At 45.2% G+C, this 23,022-nt stretch overlaps 1 protein-coding gene across 1 annotated transcript in view; it reads right to left on the bottom strand.

Annotated features, from left to right (window-relative positions):
- The window catches only part of Fam186a (family with sequence similarity 186 member A), a 109,555-nt gene that overhangs the window by 35,499 nt on the left and 51,034 nt on the right, over nucleotides 1-23,022 (bottom strand). The window contains 3 exon segments of the mRNA XM_036207629.1: nucleotides 16,539-16,717; nucleotides 17,888-18,040; nucleotides 21,025-21,217. Of these exon segments, the coding sequence (XP_036063522.1) occupies nucleotides 16,539-16,717; nucleotides 17,888-18,040; nucleotides 21,025-21,217 (525 nt within the window).

Here is a 23,022-nt window from a genome sequence, read left to right on the forward strand (position 1 = left end):
ACATATACATGTGGGGTCATATGCGAAGGTGTGTGTGGATGCATGTGTATGTTTGTGCTCATGTGTGTGGAGGCCTGGGTTGATACCGGGTGTCTTCCTCAATACCTCTCCACTTTTTTTTTAAATCCAGTCAGGGACTCTCACTGAACCTAGAGTTGGCTGATTCTGGTTAGTTACCCTAACCATCTTGCCCATGAGCACGGGATTACAGGTGGCTGCAACACCTGCCCAGCTTTTACACGGGTTCCGGGGCTCCAAACAACAGCCCTGTTTGTGTTGTTTGGCTGCAGTCTCCCTGTGTAGCGCTGGCTGGCCTGGAACTCCCTGTATTAGACCAGGCTAGCCCCTACCCTTCAGTGACACCCCTTACCTCTGTGTGTGTGTGTGTGCTGGGTTACATGTGTGCATCACCATGTGTGTGTGCTGGGTTACGTGTGTGTGTGTGTCACCATTGTGTGTGAGTGCTGGGTTACATGTGTGCATCACCGTGTGTGTGTGTGTGTGTGTGTGCGCGCGCTGGGTTACATGTATGTGTCACCATGTGTGTGAGTGCTGGGTTACATGTGTGCATCACCATGTGTGTGAGTGCTGTGTTACATGTGTGCATCACCGTGTGTGTGTGTGTGTGTGTGTGTGTGTGTGTGTGTGTGTGTGTGCTGGGTTACATGTGTGCGTCACCATGTGGAGGTCTAGTCTTCCACTGTCTCTATGTGCCTAGTTTCCTGCTGTCTGGAACGGTCTCTTCCAAGGCTTAGTAAAGGTTCACTGTAAACCTCATGAACTGATGCTCTTTTCTATTGGGAAGGCCTTTCATTACCAAGGTATCGATAGATATTTCATCTGTTGTCATGTAGTTTCTCTGCCATTTTGGCATTTTTAATCTCCAAAAAGCCATTCTCTTCATCTAGGATTATCGTTAGCCCATAATTATGAAATTATATAATTAACTGAAACAGGGCCCCAGATAAACTCAGCCATCGTTTTCTAATGTGATGGTTTATTCTTCTAATGTCAACTCAAGAAACTGAGGCAGGAGAACTGATGAGAGTCCGAGACCAGCCCCAGCATCAGAGAGAGGCCTCATTTCAAGCATCCTCCCGTCTCCATGCAGAGCCTTTCACGTGACTTGATTATTTCCATTTTTCTTGGTCAGCTCACTAGAGAAATCACGTAAGTGTTAATCAGTTAAGTGGGCTAATGAGAAGGCAGAATCCTCCAAGGCTGGGTCTTAGAACTGGGGTCTTAGATAGAGAGATGGCTCAGTGGTTATGAGTCAGTGCTGTTCTTCAGAGGACTGGAGTTCAATTCCCATGTCGGGTGGTTCACAACCGTCTGTAAGTCCAGCCCAGGAGGATCTGACATCTCCACCTCCATGCTCACTCACCCTCACACAGACTACTCCCCCCCATGTGTATATATAAGATATGTGTGTGTAATTTTAATATATATATTTTAAACAAAACGATTTTCAAAAACTGGGGTCTAACGCTTGCATGCCAACAATCTCAGCCCTCAGTAGACTCACAGTGGATTTACTGTGTTCAAGGCTGCTCAAAACTACATGACCCCATCTCATAAAGGGGGGGCTGGTAAGATGGCTCACTGTCTACGGCAGAAAGAGAAGCTACTGCATTAAAGTGTCCCCTGACTGCCACATGTGCTATGGCACACAGGTGCCCTACACATTGTGTACACATACATACATATTCAATAAAATTAAAAAATGTTTAAAGGAAACAGGGGTAAGGCTATAACTCAAAGTGCTTGCCTAGCACACAGGCCAGAGGGTTCAGTCTCCAGTACTGAAGTATATATGAACACCGAAGAAAAGGACAGGGAGGGACAATGATAGGTCAAAGCTGACAAAAGGTTTGTGCTGCTTGATGACCTGAGTTTGACCTTCAGGAAACGTGCTGGAAGGAAGAACTTGTTCTCTGACCTCCTCATACACACAATGGCATGTACACACCCACGCAATCAATAAATCAGCTGGGGAGACAGCTTGGCAGTTAAGAGCACGGGCTGCTCTTCTAGAGACCTGGGTTCCGTTCCCAGCAACCACGTGGAGGCTCTGTGACTCCAGTCCCAGGGAATCCCACGTCCTCTTCTGGCCTCCTCAGGCACGGGACACAGATCTACATGTAAGCAAGACAGCGACACCCATACACGTAAAATAAAAATAACAGTAATTGCAAATAAGTACAGACACACTTTTATTAAAAAAGGACTATGGTGAAGCTTGGTGACAGGGTGCTTTCTAGAGCACTGACCAAGGCTGCTGAGGCCCTGGATTTGCTCCCCAATATCATAGACACAAAAGACAGCAGGAGATGGATAGAGGAAAAAAGAAGGGACAGAGAGGGAGGGAGGAAAGCTTGGTGCTGTCAGCTAAGGGCAGATATGAAGTGGATAGCTGGGGCAAGGGTCAGAGTCAAATGCAAAGCTGAGATGTAAATGGGATTGACCAGCAGGTATGTGGGGTTTAAAGCTCTGAGGTGGCTGTGACCATCAAGGTAATACAGACAGGGAAGGACATTCAAGGAGTAAACTGTGACCCTCTCCAGGATTGTGAGGTCAGGAGGGACTATAAAAGAGACGCAGAGAAGGCTGAGGACACAGCTCCGTGGGGAACAGCACTTGCGGTATAGCACGAGGACCTGAGTTTGAAGTGCCAGCACCCAGGAAAACAGCCAGGGCATTGCCATGAAGAACGGTAACCACACCACTGCGAAGAAGAGACAGGGGCTCACAGGGGCTTCCCAGCGTAGGTCCAGCTTCAGCGAGTGACTCTGTCTCCAGTGACTCAGGAGGAGAGGGGCAGAGCGGGACATCTGATGTCCTCTGACCTCCACATGTGTAGTTACAGATAGACCACACACAGAGAGACAAGCAGAGACAGCAAAAATGACCAGAAAGGTAGAAAGCAAACCAAGATAACAGAGTTCTGGAAGCTTTGTTCTAGGTGGTGGTGGGGTATCTTTCTATGTAGCCCAGGCTGGCCCTAAGCTTCCAATCCCCCTTCCCCAGCCTTCTGAGTGCTAAGGTTACAGACCCAGTGTGCCAGCCACACCCAGTGCCATGCACTTTAAAGGAGATTTACATTTTGTAAAAGAAGAACAAGCAGACAGTACCTGACAAAGGGACACAAGAGGACATGTCTTCTTATTCTTTTTGTTGGTTTTGACAGTGTACCTCCGACTGGCTTGGCACTTGCTAGGTAGACCTTGATTTCATAGAGACCCGCCTGCCTCTGCCTCCTAAGCACTGTTTTTAACAGTGTGTGCTTCCGTGCCAGGCTAGTATTCTTTTAAAAGATTTATTTTTGTTTTATGTGCCTGAGTGTTTGCATGTGTATGAGCACCATGTGAATTCCTGGTACCTGCAGAAGCCAGAAGAGGGGTCAGATCCCCTGGAAGTGGAGTTTTTAGACAGTGGAGAGCCAACATATGGGGCCTCAGAACCAAACCTGGGTCTTCTGCAACAGCAGCTAATGCTCTTGGCCCTTAAGCCAGCTTTCCCACCCAAGATCCAAGATCTCTCTCCTCTCTCTCTCTCTCTCTCTCTCTCTCTCTCTCTCTCTCTCCTTTTCTTCCTTCCTTCCCTCCTCCTCCTTCCTCTCTCTCTTTCTTCCTTTCTCTCTCTCTCTCCCTTTCTTCCTTTCTTAAAGCTGGAGGACAATTTTATTACAGTTTAAAAGCAAAACTCTGCCCTAGAGAGGATGACACAGAAGAGGAAGGGGGAAAGCCATGTCACTTGTAAGCAGCCACTTTGAAGAAGGAGCATCAAATAACTTGAACAAAGCAGCCCAGAGTATCTGGCAAAGCATGCCCAGGCTTTGGCAAGATCCAACAAAAGAAAGAAGAGGAGAACGTTCCCTTTTGTGAATTAAGGACGCAATGAAGCCACGTGGCTACTGTCTGTAAGTAACTGAATACCAAAGGGTACGTGTGCACGCGCTTGTGCATTCTTGCACAAGTGTGTGTATGGGTGCCTGCAGAGGCCAGACAAGGGTGTCAGAGCTGGAGTTACAGGCAGTCGTGGGCCTCCCAAGTTGAGTGCTAGGACCCAAACGTAGGTCCTATGCTCCTGCAGCCATCACTGCTAACCACTGAGCCATCCTCCAGCCCCTGCTTAACATTCTTTTTAAAGGTAAGAGGGAAGCTGAACGTGGTGGTATGCGCGTCTAATCCTAGCACTTGGGAGGTGGAGATGGGTTGGCCATATAGTGAGTTGGGGGCCATCCTGGGCTACATGAGACTATGTTTCAAAGTGAAGTTGAGTCTGGGAACAGTGGGTAGTGGTGGGTGGAGAGACAGGGAAGAGAAGGTCAGAGATGACGCGTAAGCCCAGAGCCTGGCATCATAAGTCAGACAACTTCCCACAGGTAAAGAGGGAGGAGTGGAATCCATGAACTCAGTCTGAGAAGTCAGAAGAGCTAAGGGCGCGGGGCTGGGGAGACACAACGTGAGGACCAGAAGATTCCTCAGGATCCATGGCAGTGCTGGTGGGTGTGGGGGCCCGCCCGTGATTTCAGCACTAGACGGCAGAGACGGTCCCCAGAGTGACCTGGCTAGCTGAGAGACCTTGTCTCAGGAAAGACGGTGGAGAACAACTGAGGAAGACCTGCAACAGCAGCCTCTCAATACGTACACACACACACACACACACACACACACACACACACGCACGCACGCACGCACGCATGCACACACATGCATACACATGCATACACACAACAGACACACATCTACATGACAGACCCACATACATGACAGACACACAGGATAGACACACATACACAAACAACAGACACATACATGACAGATATGCATACGTAATAGACACACATACGACACACATACATGACAGACACACACAACAGACACATACCTCACACACACACACACACACACACATACACACACCAGACACATACAGATAAGTTATGGTGGGAGAGCATGGTGGTCTACGCCTATGATCCCAACACTTAGGAGGCAGAACAGTCAAACCAGGACTTGAGGGCCAACCTGAGCTACATAGGGAGCGTGGGACCAGCCTGGGCTACATGAGACTGGGTCTCAAAATAAGCAAATGAGGAGCAGGTGGCTGGAGAGAAGGCTCAGCACTCACAAGCACTCCTTGCTCTCCCTGAGGATCCGGGTTCAGTTCCCAGCACCCACATGAGGTGACTCACAACCACCTGTGACTCCAGCTGCAGAGTCCAAAGTGTGACTTCCGCAGATGTCGGCATCCCAGGTACATGCAAACACATGCAAACACCAACACCTACACATATCAAAAATAATAAAAATATTTAAAGTAAATAAGTTAGGGGTCTGGGGAGACAGACTTGTTGGTAAAGTCCTTACCAGGGAATTCTGAGAACCTCAGTTTAGATCCCCAGCACCCATGTAAAAGCTAGGTGTGGCCACAGCATGTACACACAGCACTTGGGAGGCAGAGGCACACAGATCCCTGGAGCTCAACAGATGTAGCTGACCCAGTGATCTCCAGGTTTAGTGAGACACCCTGTCTCAAAAAATAAGATGGAGAGCAGCTGAGGAGCACACCTAACATGAACCTCAGTCTTCTACATGAACATGCACACACATGAATGCATACATGCACACAACCACATGAACCTCTACATATACCACACATACATTAAAGAAGTAAAAATAAAGTTTGCAGACTGGAGAGATGGCTCAGAGGTTAAAAGCACTGGCTGCTCTTCTAGAGGACCTGAGTTCAATTCCCAGCAACCACATGGTGGCTCACAACCATCTGTAATGAGATCTGGTGCCCTCTTCTATGTACATAATAAATAATCTTTAAAAAATAAAATAAAGTTTGCTTCCCATGCAATAAAGAGCAGGCTAATCAGGTGAAGGTGAAGACAGTTTCAGTGATTCTAGGAAACAGGAAACAGCACAGAATTGTTCAAGAAAACCAGAGTTTTAAAGAAATGGGGTGTTTGCCAGGCAGTTTTCTGGGGCCCCAAGGGGTTAATGATTCTTTAAGCTGAGATGAGACAGCAAGTTCAAACATTTTCCTGAAGCTGTGTCCACCTCTCAGGGAGCAGGCCTGCGGGAGGGAGAGAAAACTGTATTTAAGCTGGGCTGTGCTTGGCCAAGGTGCAGATCAAAGCCAGAGAAAAGCAGGCGGGACTTGAGAGCGCTGGTTATAATCATCGTCCTTGGAATTCGAGCTGGGTTACAGAGGGAGAGTAGAGCATTTGAGACATTGTGGAAAGGTCATCTTGTTTGTGCAAGGTATGAGGAATGCCTAGAGGGAAACTGAATCACTGGAAGAGAACAGGGAAGAAAATTGGAGCCGGGCTGGAGAGGCAGCTCAGTGGTTAGGGCCATGTACAGCTCTTCCAGAGGACGGCAGTTGGACCAGCCTCCGTGTCAGCTCACAGCCACCTGGAACTCCAGCTCCTCTGGCCTCTGTGGGCACCCGCACATACACGCACATACCTCACACACATAATTATGCCTTTGCTTTTCTTTTTTAAGATTTATTTATTATATATACTGTGTTTGCTCGGCGTGTATGCCTGCACGCCAGAAGAGGGCGCCAGATCTCATCACAAGTGGTTGTGAGCCACACTGGGGGTACTGGGAAGTGAACTCAGGACCTCTGGAAGGGCAGCCAGTGCTCTTAACCTCTGAGCCGTCTCTCCATCGCTTTTCACAGTGATTGCATTGTGATAGGTGTCCACTGATTGTTGTGTTTTTTACCTCCCTCTCACCCGACAGAATCTTCTGCCTCAAAGTCAGTTTGGGTTTATATGTTTCTTTTGGTTGCATTTTGCTGCCTTCATTTTAACGAGTTCTAGCCTTTTAAGAATCTCATCTAGGGGGCTGGAGAGATGGCTCAGTGGTTAAGAGCATTGGCTGCTCTTCCAGAGGTCTTGAGTTCAATTCCCAGCACCCACACGGCGGCTCACACCATCTGCCGATAACTCCAGTTTCAAGGCTTCTGATACCCTCACACAGACAAAACACCAGGCAGGCAAAACACCAATGAAAATAAAATAAAAACAAATTACATATATATGATAATACATTTTTAAAAATTAATCTCATGTAGGTAAGGCATTCCCGGTGTGTGGTGTCATGCTAAGCAAATGTCTATCACTGAGCTGTAACTCCTCCCTCTTTACAGTTTTATATTGATGTTCTTCACTCTTGTGTAGCTTTGGAGCCTGTCCTGGACTAGCTCTGTAGCCCAGGCTGGCCTCGAACTCACAGGGATCCACCTGCCTCTGCCTCCCGAGTGCTGGGATCACAGGCGTGCGCCGCCCGGCTGTCATCTCTTTTGATGGGAAACAGATGAAGAAAGGTAGGAGGAATAGAGGCCCAGGTCTTTGAGAACCTCACGTATGTGGCTGTACCTCCTAACGAGACTTACCCTTGCCCCCGTTCCAAAGCATGCCTTTGTTTTGCCAGTGTAGTGAACAGAGGGGTTCAACTCCAAATGTCCCGTCAAATCTAGTTCCATGTATGAAGCCTGGTCGTCCTGGGCCACCTTAGTTCTCTAGACTCAGTTATTCTTTCTTCTTTTTCATGTATATGATGCGTGTGTTGTATGGGCACATGTGTGTGCCTGTACACACGCCTGTGTACACCCATGTGAAGACCAGAAGAGAGATGTACAGTGTTTTCCTCCGTCTGTTCCCACCTTATTTTTGGAATCTGCGTCTCTCGTTGATCCTGAAACTCACTGTCTAGCTGGACTGGCTTCTCAGCAAGCTCCTGGGGTCTTCCTTCCTCACCCCTCTCCCCAGCTCTGAGGATAGCATCACTCACAGCCATGTCTGCTAATCGTGATTGCTGGGGATTTGAACTCAGGTCCTCTTGCTTTCACAGAAAGCACTCTTGCCCACCGAGCCACCTCCTGGCCCTATTTCTTGTATTTTGGGCATGGATTTGGGGCACTGACTATTGTCCATGTCAGGGGCCCATAATAATGTCCTTGTCATGGCCTCAGCCTGTCCCAGAGTTTGGTGAAGCTGTGTTTCCGGTGATATAGAACAGAAATGATGTCTCTGTGTTTTTATGTGTGTTTATTTTATTTTTGGCTATATGAGAGTTTTGCCTGTATGTTTGTGTGTGTACCATATGAGTGTCTGAAGTCAGAAGAAGGTGTCGTATCCCCTGGAGACTGGGATCTAGAGTTAGGGGTGGTTGTGAGCCACTGTGTGAGTGCTGGGAGCGGAATAGTTCTCAGCTAACGGAGCAAGTAGGACTCTGAACCACTGAGCAGTGGTCCAGCGCCATCTCTCAACAGGTTCTGATGTTGCACAGGCTGGCCATGAACTTGATATGTACCGAGGATAACTCTAGACTTCCGATGACTCTCCTGTCTCTGCCCACTAATGTTGATTACAGGAGGGCAGTGCCCTCTGCTCTCTTGTGTTTCTGGGGATGGAGCCCAGGGCTTAGTTCCTGTCTCTGCCCACTAATGCTGATTACAGGAGGGCAGTGCCCTCTGCTCTCTTGTGTTTCTGGGGATGGAGCCCAGGGCTTAGTACCTGCTGAGCAAACACTTTACCAGCTGCAGCTCCAATCTTTTTTTTTTTTTTTTGGCCAGGCAAGTGATATACTACTGAGCCAAATCCACCTCAGCCTTTAAATTTTTTAAAATTTATTTTCTTATATGACTATGAGTGGTTTTCCTGGATGAATGTATGTGTACCATGTGTACGTCTGGGGCCTGTGGAGGTCAGAGGTCATTGAATTCCCTGAAACTAGAGTTATGGGTACTTATGAGGCACCAGGTGAGAGCCAACAACTGAATGGGGGTCCTTCGAGAGCAACAAGCTCTCTTACCCACTCTCTTACCATCTCTCTGGCCACTCCTGGTTTTTTGTTGTTGTTGTTGTTGTTGTTGTTTTTGACGCAGGCTCAAGCCCCCTGGCTGGCCCTGAACTTGTGAAATAGACGAGAGAGACTTTGCCCTCCTGGTCTTGTTTTACCTCCAAAGCACTAGGATGACAGGCTTAGGCCACTCTGCCTAGCTTTAGACAGCGGTCTCTTTTTTTTTTTTTTGAGCTGAGGATCGAACCCAGGGCCTTGTGCTTGCTAGGCAAGCGCTCTACCACTGAGCTAACTCCCCAACCCCTAGACAGCATTCTTAAGGTCTACAGGCAACACAGAAAGCAGAGCAAACACAGCAATTTATATCCATGGAAAACAGAAAATAGGCTTTGGCTTGGCATGGGCTTGTCTTTAGCTCTGCAGTCACTTGGGAATCTTCTTAGACCTGGAAACGAGATAAGATAATTAACTATATTATATTACAATGATAATTCTATGACAAACTGGTCTTAAACACATGCATAGGAATAGAGGTGTGTGGTGTACCAGAGAAAATAAGGGCTGAGCTCCTAAGGTAAACCAGGAAAAACAAGACATAACCCATAGCTGTTCAAGTCACCAGCACAGGAGGAGTCACATCCAGGAGGAACAGGGATTGAAGTTAGCTCAGTACCTCCTGCAGATGTTATTAGACTAAACCTGGAACAAGGCTAAAACCTTGACAGTGGCCATCACTCAGGGAATGCACTTGCCGCCATTTTCTACATCTTCTATCAGAAACTATTATTCTAATGACATTGCCACAGGGAAACAATCACATAAACATCAAAACATGTTCACAGATATTTGGTGCAGAATAATTTGTAATGTTGGAAAATATCTTAATTTCTATCAGAATGGTTCAACAATTCACATTGTATCTATGCAATAAGTCATATAATCAATAAAATAATGATGTGTGTTTATATTTAATTTTTAAATTATGGGCCAGTTGGCGGTGGCACACACCTTTAATCCCAGCACTCGGGAGGCAGAGACTGGTGGATCTCTGAATTCAAGGTCAGCCTGGTCTACAGAGTGAGTTCCAGGATAGCCAGTGTTACACAGAGAAACCCTGTCCTGAAAAACCAAAGGGAAAAAAAAGAAAGAAAGAAAAAGAAAAACCAAGAACTGTATTTCCTTAGAGAACACTGTGGTGCTCACCTGGAGGCCAGAGGATAGTTTTTGAGAGATGATTCTCTCCTTCCCCACATGAGACTGGGGGCTGGGACGCAGGTAGTCAGTTTCAGTGGGGAGCACCTTTATCTGCTGCGTTTATTAACACAGAAACTGTCCAAGATCTAGGCTCGGTGAAACAGAAGCAGCTTGAAGAGGCTGTCCACAGTGTTGTGCAGTTGTGACCAATGAGGTTTACCAAGGTAGGACCACTGCTCATTGAGAGTTTCTCCCAACACCCCACTGCAGCATAGTTGGCAGTGGCAAACAGTCAATAGAGATAATAATAAAGATGCATTTTTTCATTAAAAATGTGCCCATTATGAGTGTGCTTTGCCATAGAAAAGTGTATGCACATGCCTGTATGTGTGAGTATGAGTGATGGCTGTTAGCTGGGTACAGTGGCTGATGCCTGTTATTCCAATCCTTGGGAGCTTAGCAAGTTTCGGGACAGCCTGGGCTGCTGAATAAGACCCTGTCTCAAAATTCACAACACACAAAAAATAAAAGTGAGTGTGCCCGTCTAATAAGTAAAAGCTGAAAAGACTGATAGAGATAGAGATCTGAGAAAGAAATGAGGAGGTCACAGGGCAAGCTGCTGTCACCGGCATCGGAGAGATGGAAAGGCAGATCCGGAAAATCACAACTTAATAGAGCAGAAACCAGTGGGCCCCAGGGCTGGGAGAGAGAAACCTGAGTAACTGAGGGATTGCTGGAGGCTCAGTGTAAGATAAAGCTCCCAGGGGCCAGGACAGGATGCTACCTTCTTTAGTGTCTTTCTGCTGCCAGGGGGAGGGTGAAAACAATCATTTAAAATGAGCCAGAGCATACTTCCTAATAAGGTCTACCAGAGCTTAGACTGCCTGAGGGAGAGGGGTCCCAAACCACAGTTCCCTCCAGTTTCCAGATCCATCTAAGTAGAGAAACAAAACCAAACCCAAAACTGGGAAACACTGAGTTGACAGTTTGGGGGTGCAGGCTCAACAAAGGCAGGTCCGTGGAGGGCTTCCTCCCTACTGTATCACCCCAATGGCACGGGTATCTTCCCTGGAATTTCTTTCACTTGCCACATCATGTCTGCACATTGACCAAAAAAATCACAGGCACTTCAAAAGGTCAGACGGCTGTTTGAAGAGACCGACGCCTGGGGCAAGGCAGGGGTAGGAACGGTAGGCCGGAAATCAATCTGTTCTTTCTCCTTCATCTTAAGTTCTGTTTTGTTTTCTTGAGAATGGACCTTACATTGCTCAGGATGGCTTCAAGCTCTCTATGTAGCTGAAACTGGCCTTGAACTCCTGATCTTCCTGCCTACACCGACTAAAGCAGTGGTTCTCAACCTGTGGGTCATGACCCCTTTAGGGTTGAATGACCTTTTCACAGGGGTCACCTAAGACAATTGGAAGACACAGATATTTACACTGCAATTCATAACAGTAGCAAGGGGGTCACCAGAACAGGAGGAACAGGTCACAGCGTTAGGAAGGTTGAGAGCCACTGTACCAAAAGCTAGAATTCCAGGCATGTGCTCCGGTACTGGTCTCTCTCTCTTCTCATTTCCCTCTTCTCCCTCCCTCCCCTCTTTCCCCACTGCTGAAACTCATGACCCTCAGCCTCTCAAATGCTTAGATTACAGATGAGTGCCACCAGGTCCAGCTCAGACTGCAAAGTTAAAGCAACTAGGATTATTGTTAGGGTTTTTGTTTTTTGGTGTTTTTTTTTTGTTTGTTTGTTTGTTTTGGTTTTTGGAGACAGGGTTTCTCTGTGTAGTTTTGCGCCTTTCCTGGAACTAACTCTGTAGCCCAGGCTGGCCTCGAACTCACAGAGATCCACCTGCCTCTGCCTCCTGAGTGCTGGGATTAAAGGCTTGTGCCACCACAGCCTGGCTGCTAAATGGTCTTATTAATAAAAAAATCCAGAGCTAGACATTGAGTCTATTTCCTCCTCTGACTGCAGAGCTGGACTGGAAGAATGGGAGAACCTTGAGTCTGAAACAAAACTGAAGTCTTAATTATATGTGGCTCTGGACATTTTAATTACTGATCAGATACACCCATATTACTGAAAGTAACTAGAAATGTCATGAGACCACAGACATTTTCATGTAGAGGCAAGATAAGAAGTAGCTGTTAGTTATTTGATGCTCTTACCCTGTGAGAAAACATCCCGAACACGAGAAATGTCCCGAACACGACAAAACCACAGAAGAGTTTTTATTGAGAGAAGACAGAAGGAGACGTGACAGGCCTGTGTGAAACACACATGATTAAGAGGACAAGAGAGACTCATGCAAGATGGCGCGGGCTTTACAAAGAGTGGGCCGTGCATGTGTACAGGAACTCGTGTGGCTACTCCACGCATGCGCACAGATTACATGGCCGCATGCTTTACGCAACCATGCAAAGCCATGGAGTCCTAGTCACACGAGCTGTTTTGACCCAGAAATGGCTATTTTGAACCGGAAATAACTAGGCGGTCCGCCGGGCAAGCCCAACCGTGAGGGCATGTTGTGACTTCATATCATTAGCCCTGCTATACACATACACATCTGGGAGACACAGGCACTGGGAAAGGGGTTACATACATACACATCTGGGAGACACAGGCACTGGGAAATTAGCTCATAACACTGGTCTGGCACACACTCACTGCTTCGTCCCCAAACCTACTATGAATTTCACGTCAACCTTATGCATAGTTGCCAAAAAACAAAAAGAACTCAAATGTCCTTCAGCCAGTGAATAGATAAATATAATCCAGCCACACAATGTTCCAACACCACTCAGTATATAAACCAAACAGACTAGAGATTTTTGCAGTGATCTGGATGGATCTTGTATGAGTCATACTTCAATTTATACAACATTCTGGAAAAGGTAAAACTATAGGGACATGAAATAGGCAGGTAGGAGTTGGGTAGAATGCTTGCCTGGTGTGTATGCAGCCCTGGTTTCCATCCCTAGCACTGGATAACCTGGGAATGGTGATGCATTCCTGTAACCCCCCAAATATGGAAGTGGAGGCAGGATCAGGGGTTCAAGGCCGGCCTTAGCTGCAGAATGAATTTGAGACCAGCTACAGGAGACCTTGTCTTAAAACATGAGGAAGGGAGGGGAGAGAAGGGAAGGAGGAGAGGCAGTTGAAGTTCCTTGAGTCTATCTAAACAGGAAACTATACAGGTTCCACTAAGTCTACCTTGGATCAGGAGCTGTGGAAGTAAGGCAGATGTTATTCAAAGAAAATTTTGTGTATCTTGTCCTAAAGCACTTTGGTTTTTTGTTTGGTTTTCAAGACAGGGTTTCTCTGCATAGCCCTGGCTATCCTGGATCTTGTTCTGTAGACCAGGCTGCCCTCAAACTCACAGAGATCCACCTGCCTCTGCCTCTGGAGTGCTGGAATTAAAGGCGTGCGCCACCACCGCCACCTGCCACTTTAATTGTTTTAGTAGTTACTTCCTGAGGCTGTGACCAAAATACCTGACAGGAAAAAATATATGGAGAGCAAATATTCTTCAGCTCATGGTTCCAGAAGGTTCAGTCCCTCAGGGCCAGGAAGGCGTGGCCGAATAGTGGCGCTCACACTGTGATGAGGCAGAAAGCCGGTGTAAAGGGATGCTGAGGTGCTCTGTGGGGACTCCCAGTGAGTGCAGTGACATCTCCCAAGGCTGCTGGCTGCTGGGAGTCTCTCCTCCTCAGAGAATTCTTTCTGGCAATGCCTCATACACAGATACAGAGGACGAGTCTCACCACTTCCTAGAGGATTCTAAAATCAAGACTGGCTGGCCTTGAACTCACTATGTAGCAGAGGATGGCCTTGAGAACTGATCCCACTGCCTCTACTTCCAAATAATGAAACTATAGGAATGTGCCATCATCTCTAGCTAATTCCTTTTCTATATATATGTGCACTCTAACACATATGTGTACTCTCACTATGCATATATATGTGCATATATATATGCATATATAGTCATCTATATGGTTTAGTTTTGCTTTTTAAAAGTTTTGAATACATATTTTGTGTGTGTGTGATATGTGTGTGTGTGTGTGTGTGTGTGTGTGTGTGTGTGTGGAGCCAGAGACTGATGATCAGGTGTCATCCTTGATCACTCACCACCTTATCTGATACAGCGTCTCTCAATGATCCTGGAGCTCAGCAATTCATAGGCTGGTGGGCCAAAGTCTCCTGAGATCTGACTGTCTCTCCTCCCCTCCCAGTGCTGAGGTTACAGACATGCGGTGCTGTGCCCAGCTTCTTTACATGTGTGCTAGGAACCCAAACTAGGTTGTGTTTTGTTTTTTTGTTTTGAAAGGAGTAATCCCTTTATTTCATGTCAAAACATTTGAATAGCAATATAGATTATACATCTTTTTAGACAGTTAATAAGTCCTATTTTTGGATGTTTCTTTTACCAGGACTCTGTGATGCTCATATTTTGTCCTTTTAGTGAAAGAAGGTAAATGTTTGCATTAGTCTTACTCAGACACTGGGATACCCATATGAACTCAGGTTCTCAATTGGCGTGGAAGGCACTGTACCAACTGAACCTTCTCCAGCCTCCATGTTTGCCTTTGAGACAGGATCTCACTGTGTAGCCAAAGCTGGCCTCAAAGTTTTGATCCTCCTACTTCAGCCTGCTGAGTGCTGGGATAATGAGCATATGCTATGATATGTGTTTTTATACTGCATACAATGTTTATTGTTGTTTTGCTATGCACTAAGTGGAACCCAAGGCCTAGAGCACACTAGCAAGCACAGCTGAGACACACCTCCAGCCTTGTATGATAGACTCTGTTTTCTTTCCCAGTACTGAGGGTTGAATCCAGGGCCTCACATATGCTGGGCAAGCATTCTATCCCCAACTCTGTTTTGTTTTGTTTTGTTCTTGAGCCAAGGTCTTGCTATGGAGCCCAGACTGGTGTTGAACTCATCATGTAAATTCTTCTGCCTCAGCTTCCCAAATGCTAGAATTCCTAGCCACTCCCCCAGCTACATGACCGCACATGCACTGTCCAGTAGCCAGGCAAGATGTTTAATCATCCTAGGGTCTTAAGTCCTACTAATCTGTGTGCTGCATGGTCATGTAATCTATGCACATGCATGGCGTAGCTACCTAAGCCCATATGCGCATGTGCAGTGGCAGGGGAGAGGGAGGAACCTATACAAGTGGGTTCCAACTATTTCTCTCCTCTCTTCCTGCACAGTCATTCCATAGGCCTAGGCATGCCCTTTCATTCCCTTCCCTTAATAAACTTTTTTTGTTGTTGTTGTTTTTGGTTTTTCTTAAGACAGGATTTCTCTGTGTAGTTTTGGTGCCTGTCCTGGAACTCATTTTGTAAACCATATACAGCTAGGAGTGGGAGCACAGTCTTTAATCCCAGCACTGGGGAGGCAGAGGCAGGCAGATCTCTGTGAGTTCAAGGCCAGCCTGGTCTACAGAGTGAGTTCTAGGATAGGCTCCAAAGCTACACAGAGAAACCCTGTCAACCCCCCACCCCCCCCCCCCCCTGCTGCCGCAAAAAAAAAAAACAAAAAAAAAAAAAAACGTGTAAACTGGAGAAAATATAAAAGCCCTTTGTTAAGCGGCAGAGGTTCAATTGGGAGAGAGAAATCCACCCTGCAGCTGGAAAAAGCTAAAATTCATCCTTGAGGTAACTCTGTGTTTTGATCCCACAGATGTGGTGATATTTTATCTGTGTACCCCAACAAAGCTTATCTGAGGCTCAGAGGAAAAGCCAGCCACTACAGTAAACACAGAGGTCAGGCAGTGGCAGCACACACCTTTAATCCCAGCATTCAGGAGGCAGAGATCCATCAGGATCTCTGTGAGTTCCAGGCCACACTGGGAACAGAGCCAGGCATGGTGGCAAACGCCTTTAATTCCAACACTAGTTAACCATAGAGGTCTGGAGGTCTGTACAGACAGACAGGAAGTGACAGAGCTAGGCAGAAAGAGGAAGTGATGTAGCTGGACAGAGAGAGGAAGTGAGATGGCAGGGACAGAAAGGCATATAGGTGTGGGTATACAGGGAATAGGTCTCTTTGGAGGCTGAGGAGTCGGTAAGGTGAGGTTGGCTGTGGCTTGCCATATTCCTCTGATCTCTTGGTTTTTACCCCAATATCCAGCTCCAGGTTTGTTTGTTTGTTTGTTTTAAGATTTATTTATTGCCTAGCAAGCGCAAGGCCCTGGGTTCGATCCTCAGCTCCAAAAAGAAAAAAAGAAAAAAAAAAGAGAAATACTGACCAATGCTGAATTTGTTTGTTTGTTTTTTGAGCTGAGGATTGAACCCAGGGCTTGTGCTTGCTAGGCAAGTGCTCTACCACTGAGCTAAATCCCCAACCCCCAATGTTGAATTTGTTTGGACTGTTTTGTGAGTCTAAACTAACCTCACACCGAATACTTACTTTGGTAATTCCTCGGTGCTGCAGAAGAAAGTCAAGTTTGGAAGACAGAAGATAGGACCCAAGACCCAGTTACCAGAGTACCCAAACCTTACTCACTGTGACCGGATGGAAGCAAGAGATTTTCTGAGGGTCGACTGAATATCTAACTCCAGCAGTCTGGGAATATCTGGGTACCCACCCAGCTGGGCCCAGAGCGTACTCAGAGATGTCTTCTCTGTTATCGGGTAGCTTGAAGTGGACAGGTCAGCATTCCAGATGGCCTCCATCTGAGCTTGCTCTCTATAGGGTCAGAGGGCATTAGGCAAAGGATGAAGCTCCTCTGAGCTCCCCAGCTACTCAGAACACACATCTCTCACCCTCCTCTTCCCCGCACACGTGAACTGCCCTCCCATGCACCGGGGAGCCTCAGCTGTAGCCACTGGACAGAGGCATGGGGAAAGCAGGATTTTCCTATGCAGTTACCAAAACACTGTTATGACTAGTCTTCCATGTTCAAGCTACTTTCTTAGCCTTGTAAAGTACACAGAGCATGTATCTTTTCCTTCCAAAGCTTTTGCCTTCTTACAAACGACAGAGAGACTGAGAAACAGAGAGAGAAAAGGGGAGAAGGAAGTGCAAAGAAACGTGTCAGTGCTTGAAAGTCTACTAGATATTCTTTAAATAATCTGTTTTTTAGGAGGAATCAGCTTTTTAAAATATTTTTTACATGTTATTTACTTAGTATGTGTGCGGGAACACATGTGCTGTGGCATGCATGTGGCAGTCAGAGGACAGTAGTGGCAGACAGACAGACAGTCCAGTTCTCTCCTCCCCTAAGTCCCAGGAATCAAGCTCTGGTGGTCAGGCTTGGCAGCCTGTACCTTTACCTAAGCTGTCTCTCTAGCCCAGAAGTGTTTAAAAAAAGAAAGAAAGAAAGAAAGAAAAACAAGCAAACAAAAAATTCTTTATTTTATTAAGAGAAAGAGGTGCAGGGTTGAGGTGGGGGGTAGGGGTCAGGGTGGAGGGACAAGGTGGCGGCCAAGGCAACTCTGCGGCCTTGGCTGTCTCCTTCCACCTCTGGGTGCACTCCTCTGCTAAGCCATCTTGCTTCATTTTTTAAAAAAGGAACTCAAAATTAAATGCTAAATATTGAAGTAGAAATATATGCAAATAAACCTTGCTAAGCCAGGCATGATAGCACATAGCTTTGATCCCAGCACTTAGGAGGCAGAGGCAGGAGGATCTTTGTGCATTCCAGGCCAGCCAGGAGTACACAGTGAGACGTTGTCTCAAACTAAACAATAAACCTTGCTGAATTCACTAAGGAAATAAGTACATCCACACTCTTCTTCTACCATATCATAACTATGGGAAAAGGAAAGCCCTCGGGTAGGACTGAAATATTTTTAATTAAAAAAATAAAGCACCGGGTACCACTTATCACCAAAAGATTAATATTGTTCTACTACATACCCCAATGTTTTGAAAATGTCAGGTTTTTTGTCTTCAATGAATAACTCCAAGACTGGCCGTTGAAATTTGGGAAGATCAGGTATCTGCTTAAGGTCAGAGAGCAAGGGCACAGGCTGGCTAAGATTCAGTTTAAACACTCTTTCAAGCTAGAAACAAAACAACAAAAACAAGTTAATAGATAGGGAAAAGAAAGCAGAGTATCATTTCTCAGCCTTTTGTGCAAAGTGAAGTGTGAAAAGGAGAATCAGGAAAAGCCGGAAATGTTAGGAAGTTCTGCTTTGAATCCAGACAGTAGCAGAGCAGCCAAGCCATGCGCCCATACCCATGCTTCCTTTTGGAGGATGGGGGAGAGTAGACTATGGCCTGAAACTCTATGTATGTCGCTCAGCCTGACCTTGAGCTTGCTGTCTGTCTGCTTCCACACCCTGACCAGCACCTTCCCCCTTTACTGTCCTCTCTCTATACCCTGACAGCCATACTTCCCCACCTGGACTCTGACTTCCCTGACTCTAGCCCAGTGTTTTTCAACCTTACTGATGCTGCGACCCTTTAATATAGTTCCTCATGTCATGGTGACCCCAACCATAAAACTATTTTTATTTCTACTTCATAACTGTCATTTTGCTACACTAAAGCCAAAAAAGTTGTAGCACAAAGTGTCCAGGAAACTTGGGACACCATGGAAAAAAAAAAACAAAACTTAAAAATAATAGGGATAGAAGAAGGGGAAGAATACCAACTCAAAGGCACAGAAAATATATTCAACAAAATCATAGGAGAAAACTTTCCCAACCTAAAGAAAGAAATACCTATGAAGATACAAGAAGTTTACAGAACACCAAATTGACTGGATCTAAAAAAGAAAGTCCCCTTGCCATATAATAATCAAAACACTAAACATACAGAACAAAGAAAAAATATTAAGAGCCACAGAGGAAAAAGACCAAGTAACATATAAAGGCAAACCCATCAGAATAACACCAGACTTCTCAATAGAGACTATGAAAGCCAGAAGGTCCTGGAAAAATGTTATGCATACACTAAGAGACCATGGATGCCAACCGAGACTATTATACCCAGCAAAACTCTCAATCACCATAGATGGAGTAAACAAAATATTCCACGATAAAAGTAGATTTAAACAATACCTGTCCACAAATCCAGCCCTACAGAAAACACTAGAAGGAAAAATCCAACCTAAGGAAGTTAAACACACCCATGAAAACTCAGGCAATAGATAATCCCACACCAACAAATACCAAAGAAGAGAAACACAACACTACCACCAAAAAATAACAGGAATTAGCAATCACTGGTCATTAATATCCATCAATATCAATGGTCTCAACTCATCTATAAAAAGACGCAGGCTAACAGAATGGGTACAAAAGCAGATCCATTCTTCTGCTGCATATAAGAAACACACCTAAACTTCAAAGACAGACACTACTTCAGAGTACAAGGCTGGGAAAAGGCTTTCCAATCCAACGGATTTAAGAAGCAAGCTGGTGTAGCTATCCTAATATCTAATAAAATAGACTTCAAACTAAAATCAATCGAAAGAGATCGGGGGACATTACATATTTATCACAGGGAAAATCCACCAAGATGAAGTCTCAATTCTGAACATTTATGCCCCAGATACAAAGGCACCCACATTTGTAAAAGAAACATTACTAAAGCTTAAATCACACATCAAGCCCCACACACTAATAGTGGGAGATTTCAATACACCACTCTCATCAATGGACAGTTCTACCAGACTGAAACTTAACAGAGGAATAAAGGACCTAACAGATGTTGTGGCTCAAATGGACTTAATAGATATCTACAGAACATTCCATCCTAACACAAGAGAATATACCTTCTTCTCAGCACCCCATGGACCCTCCTCAAAAACTGACCACATGCTTGGTCACAAAGCAAATCTCAACACATACAAAAACATTGGAATAACCTCCTGTATTATATCAGACCACCATGCCTTAAAGTTACTGTTTAAAATAACCCTGGACTTTTGAATTATAACCTGTTTTTATGTTCAAGCTATCTGTGTATTACTTCTCCTGCAGTTATACATAAAATGTTTTTACATTCAAAAAAGGACAAATACTATAGAATTGTATTACATGAAATATATAGAATATACAAATTCATAGAGACAGAAAGATTAGACGTTATCTCAAGATGGAGAAGAAAGAAAAATAGAGCAATGATTTCCTAAGTACAGAATCTCTGTTTTGTGTGATGGAAAAGCCCCACAAAATAAACAGTAGTATCAGGACATAATATCATGAATGTAATAAATCAATATAATTAATATAATTAACAAATATCATAAATATAATTATTGAATGAATACTGCGAATGTAATCAACGAATACCACAGATGTAATTAATATCATGAGTGTAATTAAAAAGTTAATTAATTAAAAAAAAGAATCTCAAAACAAGAGCATCCTGGACTAATTAGGTGTGTAATGCGGTCATTGCCATTTGTCCTCAGAGTCAGGAAAGAGGACAGCAGACACATTCGTCATCTGAAAGCAGAGTTACATAGCTAAGGAGACCGACTGATGGCCGTGACACCAGGAGAGAGGCATGGGACAGAGATCTGTTCCCGGAACCTCCAGAGACAATGAACCCCGGACTCTGATTTCATAAACTTCTTGCTCTAGAAGATAATTTCTTGTTGTTGGTAGTGGTGGTAGAAGATTCCTTTTTGTTGTTGGTAGTTCTTGAGGGGGCAGATGTTCTTGAAAGGGAACTTACCCTGTAGCCAAGGCTGCCCTGGAATTGTCTACGTAGACCAGGCTGGCCTCAAACAGTAATAATTTCCATTATAAATTTCTGATAATTTGTTACAACAGCCCCAGGAAACTCATATACATGGTCTAGCCAGGTAAACATTATTGTCAAAACTTATTTCCTTGAAGCTGAGCACGCCTTTAATCCCAGCACTCAGGAGGCAGAGGCAGCCAGATCTCTATGAGTTCAAGGCCAGCCTGGTCTACATAGTGGGTTGCAGGGCAGCCAGGGCTGCAAAGTAGAGAGACCATGTCTCAAACAAAACAAAACTACTCTTCTTTCTTTGTCTTGCCCTGGGAGAAGGGGCAGACAGTAGAGTTACCTGGCTGAAGAACTGCATCATGGACCACAGACAATGCTTCCGCCTCTGCTCTAACTGGTTCTGCTTTTCAGTCCAGAACCACATCACCTTCTTCTGGTAGTGATCAATTCTGTCCAGCATGGTAAAGAGGTTCTGAGTCTCATACCCTTTCCCAGTATTCTGGATGGCTCTTAGTCGTTTGATTACGTTGTTTCTTGAAAAAAAAAAAAATGAAGAATTAGATCCATACAGTTCCTAAACCTACCTTAGCAAACCTGTCTTCTGTTACTTTCCATTCTGCTCTCATTCTGAGTTACTAGGAGGTATGAGAAGGGTGGGAGACTTGTTTAATGAGGTCTTTATCTAATTCTCATATAAGAATAAATTTCTGAGTATGTTGTTGGTGGTGGTACAAACAAAAACTATAAATTTTTATTTTAAAAATTCTTATAAAATTTTTATTTAAAAAAGCAAACAAAAACTATAAATTTCTGTAGACTAGGCTGGCCTTGAACTCACAGAGATCCACCAGGCTCTGCCTCCCTAGTGCTGGGATTAAAGGCGTGTACCACCATTGCCCGGCTTAAAATTATTTTCTAATATTGGGAGATGAGAGGGCCTAGCTGGGCAAGGTGGCTGTTATCCCAGTACTCAGGACTCCAAGGCAAGAGGATTATCATGAATTTGAGGCCAGCATGAACTATATAGTGAGTATCTGCTGTCCTAGACTACAGGAGACCCTGTCTCAACAAGAACAAACCAGACATCTCAAAGAATTTATAGTAGATGTACATTTAAATTCCTTCAGTAGAGGGAAAGATAAATTATTTTACAAGTAGTGATCAAGTAACTAGGCAGGAAAAAACAAAAAAAACACCCAGATCCCATAGCAGAGAGGTGTGAGCCAAAGACCTACGTGCAAGGAAAACAAACTGAGTAAAGGTTTGTTTGTTTGGTTGGTTGGTTTTTCAAGACAGGGTTTCTCTGTGTAGTTTTGGTGCCTGTCCTGGATCTTGCTCTGTTGACCAGGTTGGTCTACAGAGCATGCACCACCAAACCAGAACCCTAACTCTTACTTGATTGATTAATTTAAAGACAGAGACTCATGTAGTCCAGGATGACCTCCAACTCAATAAGTAGCTGACAATTGCCCTTGAATTCCTGAGCCTCCTACCTCTACCTCTAAAGTGGTTGTAACTGCAGATGTAGACTACCATGCCTGGCCTATTTCTGAAAAAAAATGTAAAAAAAAAAAAAAAAAAAAAAATCAGGGCCACTGGGTGGTGGTGACACATGTCTTTAATCCCAGCACTCGGGAGTCACAGCCAGGAGGATCTCCGTAAGTTCGAGGCCAGCCTGGTCTACAGAGCGAGATCCAGGACAGGCACCAAAACAACACAAAGAAATCCTGTCTTGAAAAAACAAAAGAAAACCAAAATCAGGGCCATCAATAAAGTTGTTATGGTAATACCTTGTCTATCTATGCCATTTCCCACTTCAAAAATTACACAGAGCCGAGTCTGATGGCCCATGTCTATACTCCTACTCATCTGCAGGCTGAGGCAAATAGTCTGAGAGTTGGAGGCCAGCCTGGGCTACACAGTGAATTTCAGGTCAGTGTGGGCTTCAGGGTGAATCTTATGTCAAAAACAAGACAGGCATGCACACTATCGGTGGAATATCGGCAGGGAAACGGGTCATCCCCGCCAGCCTAGTGTGAAGATTCCGTGAGAGCTGCAGCCTGGAGAGAATAGATGTAGGGTAAAGAGGAAGACATCTGGAATCCCGTCTCCTCTAGCTTCCCTGTGCAACACACACGCCTTCTCTCTCTCCAGTCTCTCTCTCTCTCTCTCTCAATGCACACACGCCTTCTGCCTCCAGCTCCCAAGTAGTAGAATTACAAGGGTGTACCACCACAGCTGACTTCCTTTTATGGCCTTAAACCTCCATCCTGCAGCTCCTTAACAAGAGGCTATTTACAGCCTATGATCTGGGCTGGAGCCGTGGCTCAGTGGTTAA

Source organism: Onychomys torridus, chromosome 16 (genome assembly GCF_903995425.1).
Source record: "Onychomys torridus chromosome 16, mOncTor1.1, whole genome shotgun sequence".
Taxonomy (NCBI): Eukaryota; Metazoa; Chordata; class Mammalia; order Rodentia; family Cricetidae; genus Onychomys; species Onychomys torridus.